The sequence below is a fragment of the Meles meles genome, chromosome 3, assembly GCF_922984935.1.
Source record: "Meles meles chromosome 3, mMelMel3.1 paternal haplotype, whole genome shotgun sequence".
In the NCBI taxonomy this organism is placed as follows: domain Eukaryota; kingdom Metazoa; phylum Chordata; class Mammalia; order Carnivora; family Mustelidae; genus Meles; species Meles meles.
In genome coordinates this window covers 88,718,934-88,739,198 of record NC_060068.1, presented here as the reverse complement: position 1 = coordinate 88,739,198, position 20,265 = coordinate 88,718,934, and the positions used below count along the sequence as shown (strand labels likewise).

The following is a 20,265-nucleotide window of genomic DNA, read 5'->3' as shown; positions in this document are numbered from 1 at the left end:
CTTCCTCCTCCCTTCTCTCTGCCTGCTTGTGATCTCTCTGTCTGTGTCAAGTAAATATATAAATAAAGTTCTTTCTTTTTTTTCAGTATTTAAATTTATTTTTTCAGCTTAACAGTATTCATTGTTTTTGCACAACACCCAGTGCTCCATGCAATACGTGCCCTCCCTATTACCCACCACCTGTTCCCCCAACCTCCCACCCCTAACCCTTCAAAACCCTCTGGTTGTTTTTCAGAATCCATAGTCTCTTATGGTTCGCCTCCCCTTCCAATTTTTTTTTTTTTAATAAACATATAATGTATTTTTATCCCCAGGGGTACAGGTCTGTGAATCGCCAGGTTTACACACTTCACAGCACTCACCATAGCACATACCCTCCCCAATGTCCATAAACCCCTCCCCCTCTCCCAACCCCACCTTCCCCCAGCAACCCCCAGTTTATTTTGTGAGATTAAGAGTCATTTATGGTTTCTCTCCCTCCCAATCCCATCTTGTTTCATTTATTCTTCTCCTGTCCCTCTAACCCCCCATGTTGCATCTCCATGTCCTCATATCAGGGAGATCATATGATAAATAAAGTTCTTTTTATTTTGATTAGATAATAAACATTTGTATATTGACTTTGGGTCAACAAATGCTTAAATTTTTATTCTTTTTCTGATTCTTTTTAGAGTTGGTTGTTCCAGGATTTTACTCAGAATGACTTTAGGAAGAGAACTGATGTCTCCCCTTCAGGCAATGTCTTCCTATACTGTGGCTGGCAGAAATGTTTTAAGATGGGATCTTTCACCAGAGCAAATTAAAACAAGAACCGAGGAGCTCATTGTGCAGACCAAACAGGTGTACGATGCTATTGGCATGCTTGACCTTGAGGCAGTAACTTATGAGAACTGTTTGCAAGCACTGGCAGATGTAGAAGTGAAGTATATAGGTGAGTAGGATGCAGAAACACCTCGATATTTTGTTTTGTAGGCATCATAAACCATTTTATGCATTCTGTTTGGACAGTCAGTCCATTTTCCAATTTTACAAGACATTGATTTTTCCATAATCATTAATTAATTACCTAGAATTCAATTAAATAAGATTAAAATTTTTTATTATGTTGGCATTGGTACTCCAAAATGTACTTTCTTACTACAGCTGCTTTCTAGAGAGTATTTTAACATAATGCATCGAAATTCTTAAGAAGTTCATATCCTTGCCCTGCAATTCTGCATCTAGGCATTTAATCTAAGGAAATAATCAGATACAGGAAAAATTTGTATACATTTATATTTAAACAGGCACTCTGTCATAGCAAAAGCTTGGAAATAAGCCCTGGGTGCCAACCAATAGAAAGGCCAAGTAATAATACATTCAGCCTCTGCAACACTGTATAGCCATTAAAATCATATTGAGGAACAGTATTTAATAACATTTTTTAGAAAATCACACAGAGAAGAAAACCAGAAGAAAATACACAAATTTTAGTAATCGCTGATTTCTTGAATATTGGGTTTTCAGTTGATTTTTAAAAATTTATTCTTTTCTGCTTTTCTCTATTTTCTCTGTTTCCTACACTTAAAATATATTATCTTTGTAATATAAATATTAGGCCCTTTGAGTTAAAAGGAAGATTCATGTCCGTTGTCTCTAAGGGTTAGATGTACACTGGAGTATAATCATAGCTAAGCAACCTTGGCCGTGTATCCAGGATTTGTAGGAACATAGGTTATCTGTAGAATTGGATATCATAAAAATTTGTATGTATTCTGGAATTTGGAAGGTTGTCCAAACTTCTGCACGGCCCTAGTGCTGTAGTCATCTCTTTACCCCCAACAGCTCCTCAACACCAAGAGTTCCCTACCCTATGTCCCACCATAATAGGGACTCTCTTACCTCTTCTGTTTCATTTTCTGCCTCTTACCACCACCTGCTTCACTCTGATCAATGGCCACTAAATCTGGCTAAAAGTCTTGAGTTAAAACTCCTGAATAAAAAAGACCTGGTTGGTCTCAGTAGTCAAAGTCAGAGGGATGGAACTGGTCCCCGTTCGGCAGTTTTCCCAGCTTCATGTGTCTCTCCCTTCCTGTATGTGGTTTGTCCTTCATTCAGAGCCTCAGTTCTTCTGTCATGTATGGCCAAAATGGTGTGCCAGCCTGGTGACTTATGCATTTAACAAATACAGAAATCAGTGGGGAAAAACAGAATCTTTTAAAAAATTATCTTAAATTCTCCTTCTTCCCCAATAATATATCTTTTAAATATACTTTAAGTTTTCTGATATTCTTGCTGTCCCATAAGTTTAACTTTGTGAGTTAATCATAAAAATTTTTGAGTTTAGGAGTAGCTTTTTTTTTTTTTTAAAGATTTTATTTATTTATTTGACAGAGAGAGAAACAACAAGTAGGCAGAGAGGCAGGCAGAGAGGGAGAGGCAGGCTCCCCGCTGCCCGATGCAGGGCTCGAGCTCAGGACCCTGAGATCATGACCTGAGCCAAAGGCAGAGGCTTAACCCACTGAGCCACCCAGGCACCCCTAGGAGTAGCTTTTTAAAGGCTAACTTTCTCTTATTAGTATGCGTACTGTTCTCAGAGTTCGATCTGCCTTTTGCAATAGCTGTCAAAACCTCATTCGTCTAGTGTCGGGTACTGTTTATAGTTTGGCAGTGAGAGCATAAGTCTGCATCAGGTCTTTGTGGCAAAGTAAGGAAGGAAATGGTTTTTAGTATTATTGTTTGTTTAAGAATATGTTTCCAGTTTTAGGCTCCTCCATTTTGTTCTGGTCATTTTAGTTCTGGAGCAATTTCAATTTTTTTTCGTAATTTCTTCTTGAGCTAATTTTAAAAAGTAAACAAACTGTAACTATATAGTTAACTCTATCAAACAAGTGCTGTGTGTATGAAATTTTAGTCTATTCCATTCCTTTTTAAATCAAGGGACATAAAAGTACATATTTTACATGAAATCCTTAAAGAATAATTATTTAAATCCAATCAAGAAATGGGCAGAAGACATGAACAGACATTTCTGCAAAGAAGACATCCAGATGGCCAAAAGACACATGAAAAAGTGTTCCGCATCACTTGGGATCAGGGAAATACAAATCAGAACCACAATGAGATACCACCTCACACCAGTCAGAATGGCTGAAATTAACAAGTCAGGAAATGACAGATGCTGGCGAGGATGCAGAGAAAGGGGAACCCTCCTACACTGTTGGTGGGAATGCAAGCTGGTGCAACCATTCTGGAAAACAGCATGGCGGTTCCTCAAAAAGTTGAAAATAGAACTACCCTATGACCCAGCAATAGCACTACTGGGTATTTATCCTAAAGATACAAATGCAGTGATCCAAAGGGGCACGTGCACCCGAATGTTTATAGCAACAATGTCCACAATAGCTAAACTATGGAAAGAACCTAGATGTCCATCAACAGATGAATGGATAAAGAAGATGTGGTGTATATATATACAATGGAATACTATGCAGCCATCAAAAGAAATGAAATCTTGCCATTTGCGACAACGTGGCTGGAACTAGAGGGTATTATGCTTAGCGAACTAAGTCAATCAGAGAAAGACAACTATCATATGATCTCTCTGATAAGAGGAAGTTGAGAAGCAACATGGGGGGTTTCAGGGTAGGAAAAGAATAAATGAAACAAGATGGGAACGGGAGGGAGACAAACCATAAGAGACTCTTAATCTCATAAAACAAACTGAGGGTTGCTGGGGGGAGGGGGGTATGGAGAGGGTGGTTGGGTTATGGACATTGGGGAGGGTATGTGCTATGGTGAGTGCTGTGAAGTGTGTAAACCTGGCGATTCACAGACCTGTACCCCTGGGGTACCCCTGGGGCCAATAATACATTATATGTTAATAAAAAATGAATTTAAAAAAGAATAATTAACTTGATTTTTAAAACCATACATTATTAATTTATTCAGATATTTGAGGAACTTTATACAGCTTTATTTGTAACAATGTTTTAAGAAGACTGACATAAGTGTCATTCATTTAAGGTAGCTCATTTAACTGGACAATTTCTTGGTTTGTTCTTCTCTCTACCATACATCTCATGTGGAAGTTTTACCTCTTTAGAGTGCCTTCAAAGCACTAAAGATAATGAACATGTATTCACCGTCACAGGATAACTACAACCATCCCTATGAACCATAATCATTTGTTTCCTGTACTATGGGTTATTTCACTGACATCAGATTTCTGCCCAATTAAAGTCAAAATACAAATATATGAAAAACCCAAGAAACAATTTTAATATGTGAAAATTAGAGCAAACTACATTACCACCATCATGTAACAGGAATAGCCCCAATATTGAGCTGCTTACTGGATGTGTCCCCTGAGATTTCTGGGACTCTTCTGTAACTATGTGGAACTTTTTGTGCTTGTATGAATGTTTGCATTTGGGGGAGGGGTTTTGATTAGATACTCTAAGGAATCTGTAGTAAAGGTTAAGAATTTGTATTTTAAACAAACCCCTACCCACTAAATTCATCTGCCTTTTTCTAAAACATCCTCTATATCTGCCAGTCCCCGCACTTGTAGTCTCTGCTTCTTGAATCCTCTCCTGAGATCTTTCTCTTGCCCTGTCCATCCTAAGGTCCAGCCTTCCCCATAAGACATTACGCAGTGCTCCTGTTCTTAGTATTGCTGTGGTTGAGTTACTGTCTCATCCATTGACAAGTAAGCTGCTCTGTTCTGTATTGTTCTTTATCTTTTCATGTACTGTTCCATACTCCCACATCCCAGACTCTAAAATGCATCACTATGAGAACTATGTCTTTATCCTTCTGCATTCCCAGTTAACAAATTATACCCTAAACATGCTTTGATAAGTACTCAGTGTACACCCTTATTGTTCCCAATAATGCCACTGCCATAGCCAATCCTGTATTAGATGCTGTTTCTTGATAGCCTTAGGAACTTTTATAGAAAGTATGAAATGAAAAACTTAAATTGGGATGATCATTCATCTAGGTAGGAGTTATTTTTCTTAGAACTGATCTGATGAGTCCTTACGGTATTTTCCTCTATTGACAGTGGAACGAACCATGCTAGACTTTCCCCAGCATGTCTCCTCTGACAAAGAAGTACGGGCAGCGAGTACAGAAGCAGACAAAAGACTTTCTCGTTTTGATATTGAGATGAGCATGAGAGAAGATATATTCCTGAGAATTGTGCATTTACAGGTAAATGACATTATAAATCCCTTTAAGGATTTATTTATTTATTTGAGACAGAGCATGCATGTGCACACAAATGGGGTGGTGGGAGCAGAGCGGGAGAGAGGATCTCAAGCAGACACGCTGCTGAGCTCAGAGCCCTTCCTGGGGCTTGATCTCATGATTCTGAGATCATGACCTGAGCTAAAATCAAGTGTCAAATGCTTAACCGGCTGAGCCACTGAGGCACCCTAATGTTACCAACCCCTTTAAAAGGAAAACGAAATCTACAATAAAAGAGCAAAAATCTTTGACCAACAAAGTATTTGAAAATCACTAGATTTTGTTTCTGATTTCTATAATAATGGGCATAGTGTAGTGTTATATATTGGGGGGTTTTTAGTGTTATATATTGTTATGCCACTGTTTTATGTTGAGTTGTCAATTATATTCACTTAACGCTGAAGACCAAGTATATAAAAGTGTGCATCTATAAATCTAAGGATTTTTAACCATCATGAACATAATGGTTCAATGTGAAAACCTCTTAGAAGTTTCAAAATGTTGCAGGGTTTATGTTAGATCGGGTCAGCTGCAAGCACATGGACTTGTGAGTTGTTTATCTGCAAATATCATGTGGTTTTGTCCATGAGAGATGACATAATTTGATGCTTAATGCCAGTCATTGCTGTCTGTCATCCTTACATTTTTCAGGACTCACAGAAATGATGGATAATGAATGTTTTATTTAGGTGGGTCTGTCTTGAATGTTTTTAATCTTTTCATTACCAGTTTTGATTTGCTTCCTCGAGTTTCATTATGTCTTTGCTTTGAATTTTTATTTTCATGACACCCAGCAGTGTGCTTGGAAAACAATCATTGTTTTACAATTCTAGACATTTTTGTTTAATTTTGCATGTGTCTTTATGCAAAAATCTCAAAAATTTTGTTCTTTTTAGCAAATTAAACAACAGTTGAAATAAAAAAGCAGTTTTATTTTAGATGTTTCATTTGTAACTTACTAAAGAATATGTAATCATGTAATCAAGACTTTATTTAGACATGTAAAATGTACATGCTGTTTGTCCCCTTATGTCAAACAGGCAGTTTTCTCCCTGTAATTTATATTCGTCTCCTTGGTTCATAACTGTTCATCTTTAGCACTATAAAAATAACATAAATTATAATAACTTTATGACTATTCCTTATTGGTTACATTGTTTTATTCTTTGAGCCCAGTTATTATTCTTTGTGATTCAAATTCCAATTCAAATTACAATCTCCTATTTTTTTAAGAAGATTTTATTTATTTGTCAGAAAGAGAGAGTGTGAGCACAAGCAGGGGGAGCAGCAGGTAGAGGGAGAAGCAGGCTTCCCGCTGGGCAGGAAGCCCGATGCGGGGCTCAATCCTAGGACCCTGAAGTTGTGACCTGAGACGAAGGCAGACAGTTGGCCACGCAACCATCACTACAGTCTCCTATTTTTTATTTCATCCTTCCAAAATCTAATTTTCTTTCTAGCTCTGTATTATATACTTACTTAGAACTTTTTCTCAGAATTTCTAATTTCCTTTGATCAACTCTGTTTTCGTTCTGACCTCTTAAGTTTTCGTTTGGGATTTTCTAGCCTCAAGGTATTGTCATCTTAATGTTATATGTCCTAGCTAATGTTTTTCTCTGATTTTTATGAATATTATCACAATATGGGAGGTTTGTCACTTTAGATTTCTTTGTTACATTTTTAAATTTTGTATATATTGTGATCTGATCCCATTAAATTGGGAACAAACTTCTGCCTGTGTAGTATACTAGTGTATTATACCAACTAGACACCGAGGGTTCATCATATTTGTTCATTTGCTGGGTCTAGTTAACTTCAGGTTTGTATTGTGATAATTTACAGTAGTTTCAGAATTGTTTCCATAACTTCTCCTTTTCTCCAAAAGAGCAATTATTACTATACATGTCAGTTGTTGTGTTACCATTTTTAAAAGCTCTTACAATGTCTCATGGCTAGTTCAGAATAATAAAAAGAACTTGTGATTTTTTTAATGTACTGGAGCTTATTTAGTGAATTTAGTTACCTTCAAACACTTTCCTTGAAAAATAGTTGTGTTTCTTTAAGCGGTATTTTTTATTTTATTTTATTTTATTTTATTTTATTTTATTTTATTTTATTTTTTTCTGGTATAGTTAATATACAGTGTTAAATTAGTTTCAGGTATACAGTATAGTGATCCAACAATTCTACATATTATTCAGTATTTAGGCAGTATGTTTTAAAATCTGAAACTATCTATGAGCTTTCTGGTAGCATTAGACATTTTAACAAATGATAAATCTCATCCCATTCATAACTAAAAGACAAAGTTAGGGTCACCTGGGTGGCTCAATTGCTTAAGCATGCAACTCTTGATTTTGGCTCAGATAAAATGAAATTTTGTCTTTTCAGGGTTGTGAGATCGAGCCTCAAGTCGGGCTCCATGGTGGGCATGGAACCCGCTTAAGATTCTCTCTCTCCCTCTGCCCCGCCCCACTACTTGTTATATGTTTCTCTCTCAAATAAATAAATTTTAAAAAGACAAAGTTAGATGTATCTAAGTATTCTGTTTCTTTTTCTCTGTTATGTTGTAAGTAAAATATGGCAATCATGATGTAATACCCAGCCTTCATTAAGCTGGGTAATAGAATCTTAAATTTATATGAAGTCAGCAGTTTCAGGCGTGATCTACTAAAATGAAGGTGCTCTAAATAATACTGAGATCTCAAGATAGCACCAATGTAGGCAATAATTACAATAATAATACAACATATTATTATTAATTATTACTATTAATAATATAAAATGTTATTTCGGCTTTCATGTTCTTCTTCACTTAGGATTGTTGAATTGAAATATGAAATTACTTTTCATAGTTTTTTATGCAAAATCTGTGCTCAATAAGGCTTCCAGTTGTCTATTGATGTTTATAACCTATTCAAAATTTACTGGCTGAAAATAGCAGCAATCATTTTATTTTCTGTCACAGTTTCTGTGGATCAGGAATTGAGGAAGGAATCATTTGGGTAGTTCTGGCATGAGGTCTTGCATGGGTTGAAGGCAGTGGTGGCTGGAGCTGAAGCATGTAGAAACCAACCAGATATCTTTTCCTGTCATGTCTGGGCATCTCCATGATGTCTCATGTGCGCTAATTTGGGCTTTTTATGTATCATTAGTACCTATGATAAAGAACTATTATAATCAGTAAAAAAGGCAAACATCTCAAAAGGAAAATTGGCAAATGACTTGAAAAGATATTTCAGAAGAAACACAAATGGCAATTTAATGTGAAAAGATGTTCAGCCTCATTAGTAATTGAGGAAGTGCAAATGAAAGTCACAATAAAATACCATTTTTAGGGCACCTGGGTGGCTCAGTGGGTTGGGCCTCTGCCTTCGGCTCAGGTCATGATCCTAGAGTCCTGGGATCGAGCCCCACATTGGGCTCTCTGCTCAGCAGGGAGCCTGCTTCCCCCTCTCTGTCTGCCTGCCTCTCTGCCTACTTGTGATCTCTGTCTGTCAAATAAATAAATAAAATCTTTTTAAAAAAAAAAGAAAAAAGATACCATTTTTACTCACCAGACTGGCAAAAGTAAAGAAGTCTAACAATGGCCAGTATCTGTGAATGTGAATCAGTGGGAATGTTTATGCACTGCTGGTAAAGGTGTAAATTAATTCAAAAATTATAGTAGTAACTAATTTGGAGAAAAATTTAGTATTTGAATTTGAATCTCACATTCTTCACAACTCAGCATATCCTTGCTGTCCCCCAGCTCACTGTTTAACTAGAAATACTTTTGCGTTTGTACACAGGTGAAATTGGACAAATGTTCATGGCAACATTATAATAGCAAGATGCTGAAAAAACTCAAGATTTCCACCAGCAGGAAAATGCACCAATAAATTTTAGTATATTTACATTGTAATATTTTATAGCAGTAAATAAACTACAGCAGCATGCAACAGCAGGGCTGAATCTTAGTAACAATGAAAGAAAAAAGTTACAGAACACTACATACAGTGAGATATCATTTTTGGCAAGCTCAAAAAGAAACAGAACTAAACAATGTATATAGAAGTGGTAAAACTAGAAAAGATGTTTAGGGTAAAAGTCAGGAGAAGGGTTATCTTTGCACAGGTAAATGTAGCAGTGCTGTTACTGTTCTATTCCACAAATTAAAGGGTGGATTTAATTTGTCATTATAATGTGTATGTATGTGATTTTATTCACTTACAAATTAAAAATATTACATGCAAATTTTAGAGGTTAAATTTAGCCCTAATTCTACCAAAAGGGGAAAAAAAAAGATTAAGAAATTAAAACAACTCAAATTGGAGGGGTAGATGAACCATGAGAGACTATGGACTCCAAAAAACAATCTGAGGGTTTTGAAGGGGTGGGGCGGGGGGGTGGGAAGTTGGGGGAATCAGGTGGTGGGTATTATGGAGGGCACGTATTGCATGAAGCACTGGATGTGGTGCATAAACAATGAATTCTGGTACACTGAAAAGAAATTTTAAAAATAAAAAATTTTTTAAAAAAAGCATTTCCTCATTCCTTTAGTTACAGATCTGTCCCAAAGCCAGCAGTCAGGGCCACAGGTCTTCATGTTTCCCAGTCCCGACAAAGGTTTCTTAACTGTTGGCTGAGAAGCCAACAGAGGTTTCATTGACCCTCTTTCACACCATGTTGGGCAGTGTCTCCATGTTAAAACAATCCAGGCATATAGTATTTTATTCCAGTGGACTGCTAACTAATAAGCACAGAAGAGGGGTTCTTTAGGGAAGTCAGAGTCTCAGTGCTGCCAGCTGAATGGAGAAATACAGGTATCTCTTGTAATATTGTTTACATTTTTTTTCAGAGCCCTTGGCGTTCAGGCCAGTTCATCTTAGCCAATGAGTGACTTAAAGTTTTAATGTCAAAGTGTAAAAGAATAGCTTATGGGATTAAGTAAAGATGCTTTTAAGCATTGTATAGTTTCCTCCTCTATCAGTCATGAGGCCTGTTCACCAGTGCCTTAAGACCACGGAGGAAAAATAAAGAAGAAAAGAAAGGAAGGAACGAAGGCAAGGGAAAAAACTTAAGTCCAAAATTCAGCGTAGTAATTGTAATTTTCTTAACCTACATCATTCCTTCTTGATTTTGAAACATTTAAGCCTAGTTATTGGTCGTAATCAGTACTACTGAAACTTGTAGATTTTTTATTATTTTATTTATTTATTTGACAGACAGAGATCACAAGTAGGCAGAGAGGCAGGCAGAGAGAGAGGGAAGCAGGCTCCCTGCTGAGCAGAGAGCCCAATGCTGGGCTCGATCCCAGGACCCTGAGATTATGACCTGAGCCCAAGGCAGCGGCCCAACCCACTGAGCCACCCAGGCGCCCTGAAACTTGTAGCATTGTGAGGCTTTAGAAGCCTGGAGACCTAATACAACACATCGACTACCTTGCCTTAGTTTCCCCATTAGCCAGACCCCACTCTTGTGCTTCCCAAGTGCTTAACTCTCTTTTCTCTCACTACCTGATACTGCCATTATCTGCTAATATGTTTGTTTTCCTTCATATTATTTAGAGCACTTCAAGGGCATTCGTCTTTATTTCTCCAGTGCCTGGCATAGGTGGGAGCCCAGTGAATGTACGCTGAATGGACCTGAACTGGTCTCAGTTAAAATGTGTCTTCACACAGTATGATTCCCCACTCCCAGTGTCCTCACTGGGCCTCTAGCTCACACCAAAGCAGGGGCTCTTGTAGTGGTGTGTTGAATGTGTTGAGTATGTCAGGAAGCAGGCCTTTGTGTGCCCCATCCCTGACCCCAGGAACACAGGCAGCTACCTAAAAATGCCCTCTTCACACTAGTCAGAAATCTAACAGAAAACATAACATTGGAAAGAACAGGAAAGAAAGGAACTACAAATATAACTCATTTAAGTCAGTTACGCCTTTAGTTTTTGCAAAAGGACCTGCAGTCTGTGCTGTTGTTATCTTCTACTGTGTAGCATATCAGTTTATGAATCCATTTTTCTAAATGATATCAAAGAAATACACTGTCTTAACTTTCAGGGCAATTTTAACAGCATCATAATTTCTACTTTGTATACACAATATAGAAAGTCCCACTGAAATTATTTTTTATTTACCTGTTTTTGATACTGGAAATGTGAAGGCTGGCAAAGAAAAGGACACAGTTATGGGATAGAAGGTGGGGAGGATTGGAGAGAAATTAAGAAAATTTTTACTTATTTATAATGAAATTTTGAAGAATGATAACAAACTAAGGTGTTATAATGTAGTGGTATAATATACTGGGGAAAAGACCAAAGTAAGGGGGCTCCTGGGTGGCTCAGTGGGTTAAAGCCTCTGCCTTTAGCTCGGGTCATGATCCCAAGGTTCTGAGATCGAGCCCTGCATCGGGCTCTCTACTTAGCAGGGAGCCTGCTTCCCTCTCTCTTTCTCTCTGCATGCCTCTCTGCCTACTTGTGTTCTCTGTCAAATAAATAAAATCTTAAAAAAAAAAAAAAGAACAAAGAAAGAATTTTGCAGAATTTCTTTCTGCCCATTTTTACTAATAAATAGCTGAGTGATCTTAGGACGATCATTTAACTTCAGTTTTCTTGTCTGTGAAAGGAGTGTACAAGGACATGTGTGTGTGTGTAACTCACACATTCACACTTTTATATAAAACCTCTCTGTTGCCGGAAGAGGTTAGGAAGAAACTAAATGTTGTCACCACAGAGATTAAATAAAGTAAGAGCCTTTACTGTCAGATGATATGAATTTGAAAATTACCAAAGAGCACTTTAGGCATTCCCCCACCCCTAAAGAGGAGAAGCTTCACCCAAAGAGGTCTGAGACCTGGTTCTGAATCAAGTGGATTAAATTTTTTTTTCTTATTATGTTACATTAGTCACCATGCAGTACATCATTAGATTTTGATGTAGTACTCCATGATTCATTGCTTGTGTATAAAACTCAGTGCTCCATGCAATACTTGCCCTCCTGAATACCCATCACCAGGCTAACCCATCCCTCCATCCCCCTTCCCTCTGAAACCCTCAGTTTCCCAGAGTCCATAGTCAAGGGTATACGAGTAGCTGAGCTCCCCTGCTAGAACCTCCAAACAAGCTCTCAAGTAGATTAAATTCTTATTCAGGAAGGAAGAGTCAACTACAGCAGAGTAGTCTAGAAGTATTGGCTGATTCCGTTAGAAAATCCTTAAGCAGTAATTCTGATCTTGCCTGGAGATTATAAGGGAGAATATTCATATAATCAGCTCTGGGACAGGAATGTGCTTTAAAAGCACATTTTAGAAGTGCTTTACTCCTACAAGAGCCCTCCAGAGATTTCTGAGACCTCAGAGTCTGACTGGCAGACGGTGCCTGGTTACAGTTGACTCAGAATTATGTTACGTGTCATTTCTGTGGTAAGTCAAATATTTCAGTGTAGATAGTGATATCTTAACTAGACCTGATTTGGGTCAGATTTTTCTCAAAACATCCTTCTGCCTGTTTATGCTTGTCTACCTTTCTGGGGAGTCCGTCATTTTTACCTCCTCAGGACCATGAGTTTGAGTTTTCTGTACCAAGTACACTTAATCTAGGCTTTCTGAAGTAGCAGCCCGAGTACTCTAAGATGCAGCAAGGCCGGGCCCTCCTCATTTGAGAGCTCTTCCTGACTGAGCGTAGCACAGAGTGAGAATTCTTCTCACCTCAGCTGCTGAGACTTGTCTTGAGCCTTTGCTCTAAGTTCACGGCCATTGTGACCAGGTGAACCCAAGAACCCAAGTAAGTGGGACACTGCTCTCCAGCAGTGCCCAGCTTCTGCCTTGGCTCACCACCCTGCTGGGAATGCCGTCTGCTCAGGATCTCCACCTGTTTGTTTGGGTCCTTCACAACTCACCCAGCTCTTTCCAGGCCTTTCTCATGAGAGATATTTTTCCTCTGTCCCTGCTACACATAGCTCCCACCTAGATGCTCCCCAACCTTACAACATCCAGTATTGTACCTTCTAGAAACTCCTATTGCTGTGCCCCACAACTCAGGACATACTTTCCAGTGCTGTCAAAACCACCCTTGAGGGAGGCCTGGGTGGCTCAGTCATTGAGTGTCTGCCTTCGGCTCAGGTCATGATCCTGGCATCCTGGGATCTAGTCCCACATCGGGTTCCTTGCTCTTGGCGGGGAGCCTGCTTCTTCCTTCTCTCGCTTTCTCTCTCTCCCATAAATAAGTACAATCTTAAAAAAAACAAACAAAAAAACCTTGATCAATCCAGATTAATCACTTGCACATGAACACTGTGACTTGAACTGTTAGCCATCCCTAAGGGAGCCAGCCCATAGCCCTGTTATCTCCCTGGCCATTATGGGTTTCTTCCCATCACAGGCACCTGCTGCTGGGATCCCAGTGTGCACCAGTACCACTTAGGGAAGGTTCCAACTCCAGTCATGCCAGCATGCTCAGAAGCTCTCCAAGGATGTAAAAGGAGGTTATTATGGAAAAAGGAGTCTAACTGTTCTCTGCCTCCACTGAGAAGAAACGCAGAGGAAATAATGAGTAATGTGTGCACAAAAATGCTTCAGTACTGGAACATAAAATTTTGTATTGATAGGCAAAGTGAGATACAGATTGTTGTATTAAGTAGTACCCTCAGTTAAAATATAGTTATTTGGAGGAGGCTAGGTGGCTCAGTCAGTCAAGCATCTGTCTTCAGCTCAGGTCATGATCTCAGGGTCCTGGGATTGAGGCCCCATGTAGAGCTCCCTACTCAGCAGGGAGTCTGATTCTCCCTCTCTTTCTGCCTCTCCCCCGCCTACTCATGCATGTTTTTTTTTCTCTCTCTCTTTCTCTCCCCCCAAATAAATAAATAAAAGATTTTAAAAAACAAAATATAGCTATTTACCTGCTGCAACGTAATGTGAAAAATTACAGAATCATAGCACCAAAAGCCTTACACCAACAATCTAAAAATGAAGGCTCTAAAGCTAAACATTGTTCTTTCAAAGATGTATTTAGTTGGGAAAATATAAAGCTGAGAGGTGGGCAGCCCAGGTCTTGATAGAGAGAGAGTGCACCCAGTAGTAGGTCTCTAAGGCTCTAGAGACAGGTGTCCCTCATTGGCTCTCACCCAAACTGAATCCATTACACCTGCTAAGTCTGTCCAGAGTGCATTTCTTCCCAGGGATCATGAACTGGCCAGCCATCCAGATGTGCCATGTATATTCTGCCACCTGCTTTGAAGAAACATCTGGTGGTTTTATTACCTTGCTATTGCTGGGAGAATTTTCCATTCTCCTCTAGGGCCATCCATTCTTTTGAGTGATGTTGTTTGTATTGCTGCATACAGGTTCAAATGTTCTGTCCAGCTTTCCTCCTTTTTGTGCAGTGTTGACTCATTTTCCCCAGATACTTGTTCATATGCTGCTTGCTGTAGTCTCTTGATCTCTCTTGCCAAATGACACTAAGGCATTTTTGAAGTGTTGGAAGCCTTTGGCTGGGGTTTTATCCAGCTGTCCTTGTTTGGTATGTTGGCAAGAGAGTCCCACTCTCCATTTGTGTAGAATTTGCCCATTATTTCTATTCTTCCCTCTCAAATGGAACCAGGTTAGCAAATGATGGAAAATTAAATCCAGATGATTTGTGATAAGGAATATGTTTTTTGAAAAAGACCATGGTCATAGAGAATGCTCAGAATGAGGTTATGCAAATGTTTCTATTATCACACTTTCAAGTGGTACAGGCACTCTTGATTCTGATGCAAGGCAAGGCAATTCTGGTTAGCTTTTTAGTTATTTAATTCTTCTCTTTTAAATAGCAAAGCTCACTAAAGCATAAAAGAATTAGGTCTTCAAAAGAACCTGCCTCGTAATCACCTATGTGCTTCATAGCCCAGCAGAGATGATGAATAAATTTGCTTTGGTCTCACAGTTTATAATTTACCGATGCATTATTGTAACAGAAATGGTTGTCACACTCTTTCACTTCAGGAAACATGTGATCTGAGTAAGATAAAACCTGAAGCCAGAAGATACTTGGAAAAGTCCATTAAAATGGGAAAAAGGAATGGGCTCCATCTTCCAGAACAAGTACAAAATGTGAGTTTATGTTTCTTTTTCTTATTGGAAAAAAAAAGAATAAATAAAATACAACAAACAGATTGGGAAACAACACATTTGTAATATAGAAAATAATGCATAATACAAATCCATTTACAATGTATTTGGTAGTCAGTAGTTTTAAATTCTACAACTCCTCTTAATCTCATGGTGACTTACAGACAACTGATAATTTTTTTTTTTTAATCCTCTGCAAATTATATTTGTTTCATGTGTGCTGGGCTTATTTTCCCTGCTCTAGGGTATATTTTCTTATGGCTGGTTCCAGGTTTTAGTAGATGATTAGCACTCTCACTCCCTTGGTCACTGGTAATAAAATTTTTATGATGGAGAGTTTTAATATAAGCAATTTGGAATAGAATATCCTATGATTAAAACAGTTGAGGGCACTTGGGTGGCTCAGCCAGTTAAGAGACTGCCTTCGGCTCAGGTCATGATTCCACCATTCTGGGATTGGGTCCCACGTCAGGCTCCCTACTCAGTGGGGAGCCTGTTTCTCCCTCTTCCTCTGCCGGCCTCTCTGCCTGATTGTGCTCAATCTCTGTCAAATAAGTAAATAAAATCTTTAAAAAAAAAATGTTGACCCTTGAACAACCTGGGGATTGAGGTGGCAAACCCCCCCCCCGCACATTCAAAAATCCATATAACTTCTTACTCCCCCCAAATGTAACTACTAACAGCCTGCTATTGACCAGAAGCTTTACCCAGTAAATTAAAATAGTTAAAAATAGTTGATTAACATGTGTTTCATATGCTTCATGTTTTATATATACTGTCTTCTTAAAGTAAGCCAGAAAAAAGAAAACGTTGTTGAGAAAATTACAAGGAAGAAAAAACACATTTATAGTACTGAACTTTATTTATTGAAAAAAATCTATATATGTTGCCCCAGATGGTTCAAATCCCTGTTGCTCAAGGGCTAACTACCTATGCCCTTTAACGGAAGACATATTAGCTACTGAAAAGTGCTTTTCAAACTTTTTCTTTTGTCTAATGCTGATCCCATCTTCCAGTTTCAGAAGTAAACCCAGCTCCAAAATTAAATCATTCTTCTAGGACAGGACATATAACCTTTGATCTGTTTCCGGGTCATCCTAACAATAGAACAGGAAACAAGTGTGAAAGACATCCGAACCAAGTGATGTCAGCACAGTAGATACAACTGAAGGTACCACTGAGATATAGGTACCTCTCTATCATCTAAATGACCTTTGAACACCTTGTATCCTCTTAAGCCTAGTTAGAGGAAAAATGTGTGACTTATCTCACTTACCTTACCTTTTGTCTTCCAGGTCAGGCATCATTTCCATTAGGGGCTTTGTATTAATTGAAATGTATTTACAACTGACAAAACCATTGACATGGTTTAAACAATAAAAGAGATTTATTTGCTTGTATAACTAGAAGATCCACCATCCAGAAGGACATAGAGAAGGCTCCCTTGAACCTCCCCTCCTGTCTTAATGGCCCAAATTGGATCATATGCCTAATCCTGAACCCCTCTTTAGTCAGGAGAATGCCATGCCTGGCTTACCTGAACCAGTCCATACTTTAGTACGGATGAGAAGACCTAACTGGTGTAGAGTTACCGTAGAACTTCAGGTGTAGGTCCCACCCAAATTATAGGACTAATGTAGAATGGGGGAGAGGTAGAAGGGAACTTGGGGTGATAACCAGAGTGTCCAAAAACAGAACTGCACAGCATGTGTTCCATCAGCAGACTCATCTTTAGTGCACATCAGAATTACCAGGTCATTCTTCTACACAGTAGAACAGTAAGCAAGTGTGAAAGACATCCAGGCCAAGTAATGGTTTACAGCAAAACTCTTGAGTACAGTGTCCCACCTCTCAGACTTTGTGTTTCAGTTGGCTTGGTGTTGGTCTCAAGATATGTATTTCTAACAAATTCCCAGGTAATGTTGAGGCTTCTGGTCAGGGCTGTGTTTGAGAACTGTTATGGTTGATGTAAATTTCATTATCTAGTATTTTTAGAAGAGGGGACAGGTTAAATAAAAATGTTTCATGTTTTTTCTTGTGGTTTCCTTTGATTTCTCACCTAATAGTTTTTATACAAATGTTAAGGCCCATATCAACTTAATTTACAAAGATCTATAAAACTAAGACATGACCTGTTTTCCAAAGCAACAATAGAATTGATTCTCTCTCAGTTTACTATGGCACCAAATATTGATTTCTATATTAAAACTTTGAATGGAAAAGATTAAAAGATGTTAATTATTAACAGGCTACTAGAATCATTCATTCACGCAGCAGCTATTTATTGTGTGTGTATATATTATGTGCGTGAGTCTGCTTTGACTATACCTCCTAAATTTATTTAGTTCTTACAAGCTTACAATTATTTTTTTTAAGATTTTATTTATTTGAGAGAGTGAGAGAGAGCATGAGAGGGGAGGTCAGAGGGAGAAGCAGATGCCCCACTCAGCAGAGTGCCTGATGCGAGACTTGATCCTTGTACTCTGGGATCATGACCTGAGCCAAAGGCAGTCCCTTAACCAGCTGAGCCACCCAGTTGCCCAGTTTACGACTAATTTCTAACACATCCCTGGGATCGCCTTTTTGTACATGTTGCATAAAGATCCTCATGGACACAGTGTAGAAGACTGCAGGGAACTATTTTATGAAATGCATCTTTAAAAAACATACTTTCTGAGGGTTGGGCATAGAAGCCAATCTTCATATAAAAGTGAAACATTTGACTCATGGCATTAAAATTAAGGTTTCATTTTATTGTTAATGTTCTATATTTGTATCTTCTGTTCAGGAAATCAAAGCCATGAAGAAAAGAATGAGTGAGCTATGTATTGACTTCAACAAAAACCTCAATGAGGACGATACCTTCCTTGTATTTTCCAAGGCTGAACTTGGTAAAATTCTGAGTTTTTTCTGGTTAAATAAGTTAGGAAAAGAATGTTACCTCACAGTTTGCCAGATCAAAGTTGAAAGAAGTCTTTAAAAAATTTCTACACTTTCTACAGAACCCATCACCCCTTCTACAAAAAAGACAGCTGAACAATGCCTAGTTTGTATGCTAATAAAAATGTGTAAACTATTTCTAGAGACATTCCAAAGGAGATTTCATAATTCTTCATGGTAACTTATGCCTTCAGTGCCTTGAAATTTTTTGCCTTATAATATCACCTATATTGTAACTTACACTAGTCTCTTCTTAACCTGTTCTGGATCTTTCTTGGCTTAGTTTTGCCTGTTCTCCATCAAAACACCATGTGCACAAGTGCACTGAAGCCTATTCACATTTTGAATTACCATCTCCTAAGCCACGTGTCATCTAATCACACCCCCCATTCCAGTAACGTCAAATGATATTGTAAGGATTGTCATTATTTTACTTGAATTTCAATTACTCCACAGAATTCCTAGAGCTTTTAAAGGTACTGTACCAATGCTAAATAAACTAATAATGAGTGGAAAAATTGATGTATGAAAAAATAATTTTTTGCAGGTGCTCTTCCTGATGATTTCATTGACAGTTTAGAAAAGACAGATGATGACAAGTATAAAATTACCTTAAAATATCCACACTATTTTCCTGTCATGAAGAAATGTTGTATCCCTGAAACTAGAAGGAAGATGGAAATGGCTTTTAATACGAGGTGCAAAGAGGTACTCTGAATGTACTCTTTTTTGTTGTTTTCATGGAGATTTTTAAGAAAAGGGTTTGCATTGTTTACTAGTGTTGAAGTCAGCTCAGAGACCAACATGCCTATTTGAGAATTATGCCTCCTGATTCCTGAAGGATGCTAGCTTTTCCCTGGCTTACTGGGAGCCTTGTGTGGCCACAGCCTAAGCAGTTTTAATTAAAATAGAATGAGTTAAATAAACTGAAAGTTGTATTCTTTTACAAAGTCAACAGTCCAGGGCTGGTGGAATACCTCCCTGTCCTCAGCAAGTGATTTCCATGGCCATCCCAGCTATCACCATTTCCCAGCCTGTTTGGAAGAGGGAAACTAGAAGACAGAGACCACACCTTTAAAAAGACCTGGAAATAACATACATCAAGTCCATTCACCTCCTATTGACTCAGATTCCATCAGCTAGGCATATATGTAGCTGCAGGGGAATCTGGGAAATGGAGTCTGAGGGGATTCTGTTACCAAAAGATAAAAAGGAAGAATTAGAAACACATTCTCAGGGTCAGCTAGACATCTCATCACAGTCTGCCTCTCTGGCTCTCTGGATAACTGTGAGTGCCTTTGTGAGCCCATTCACTATATGCCACATTATAACCAGTTACGGCCGTGGGCCTGAAGACCATGATGTCAGGAGCCCTCCCCACTTGTAGCTTCCTCATGATCTAGCAGCCTATGAAAGAGAGGGCATGTGATCCAGTCTGTTCATCCCCGGGACACACAGCCACTGGTTGACTAGGAACACAGTAACCACACTAAAAACTCCTGTAAGGACAAGGAAAGAATGGGAAACATACAGCAGGCGCATACCAATTTTCAAAAACTGTTTGGCAGGAATTGTGAGGATTCCTTGCTCTGATGAAGTTCCTCGGATAGCTCATTAAAGTGATTTGGGTTTTTTTTTTTCTAGAAGAAATTTGTTTAGCAATTGTACTACATGATCCCTGGTTTTGCCTGCCAAGAATTCTTTCTTATCTGTTACCCTCCACAACCATATCCTGGGCGGCTACTAGTAAAGATTCCTGCTGATGCTGGTTTGAAGCCTGAGGATTGCTTTAGGGATCAAATAACCACAAGCTTTTGTAGGTAAAGCTCATGATGCCTTTGGTAATATATTACCTTCAAAAAATTAGTAGGTATCTTGTCTGTTTATGTCCAGATTCATGTTAAAATAATTCTACCCAAATAATTTTTTGGTCAATTGTTTGTTTGTTTTTTAAAGATTTCATTTATTTGTTTGACAGAGAGAGACCACAAGTAGGCAGAAAGGCAGGCAGAG

The 20,265-nt window shown here is 38.4% G+C and overlaps 1 protein-coding gene across 4 annotated transcripts in view; it reads left to right on the top strand.

Annotated features, from left to right (window-relative positions):
- NLN (neurolysin) overlaps positions 1-20,265 on the top strand; it is a 100,651-nt gene that overhangs the window by 43,894 nt on the left and 36,492 nt on the right. For 3 of the 4 annotated variants that reach the window (XM_046001007.1, XM_046001006.1, XM_046001008.1), the window contains exons 2-6: positions 672-931; positions 5,048-5,196; positions 15,187-15,294; positions 18,101-18,203; positions 18,800-18,960. In XM_046001007.1, the coding sequence (XP_045856963.1) occupies positions 672-931; positions 5,048-5,196; positions 15,187-15,294; positions 18,101-18,203; positions 18,800-18,960 (781 nt within the window). The remainder of the gene's footprint in view (positions 1-671; positions 932-5,047; positions 5,197-15,186; positions 15,295-18,100; positions 18,204-18,799; positions 18,961-20,265) is intronic. The other variant, XM_046001009.1, reaches the window with a different exon arrangement.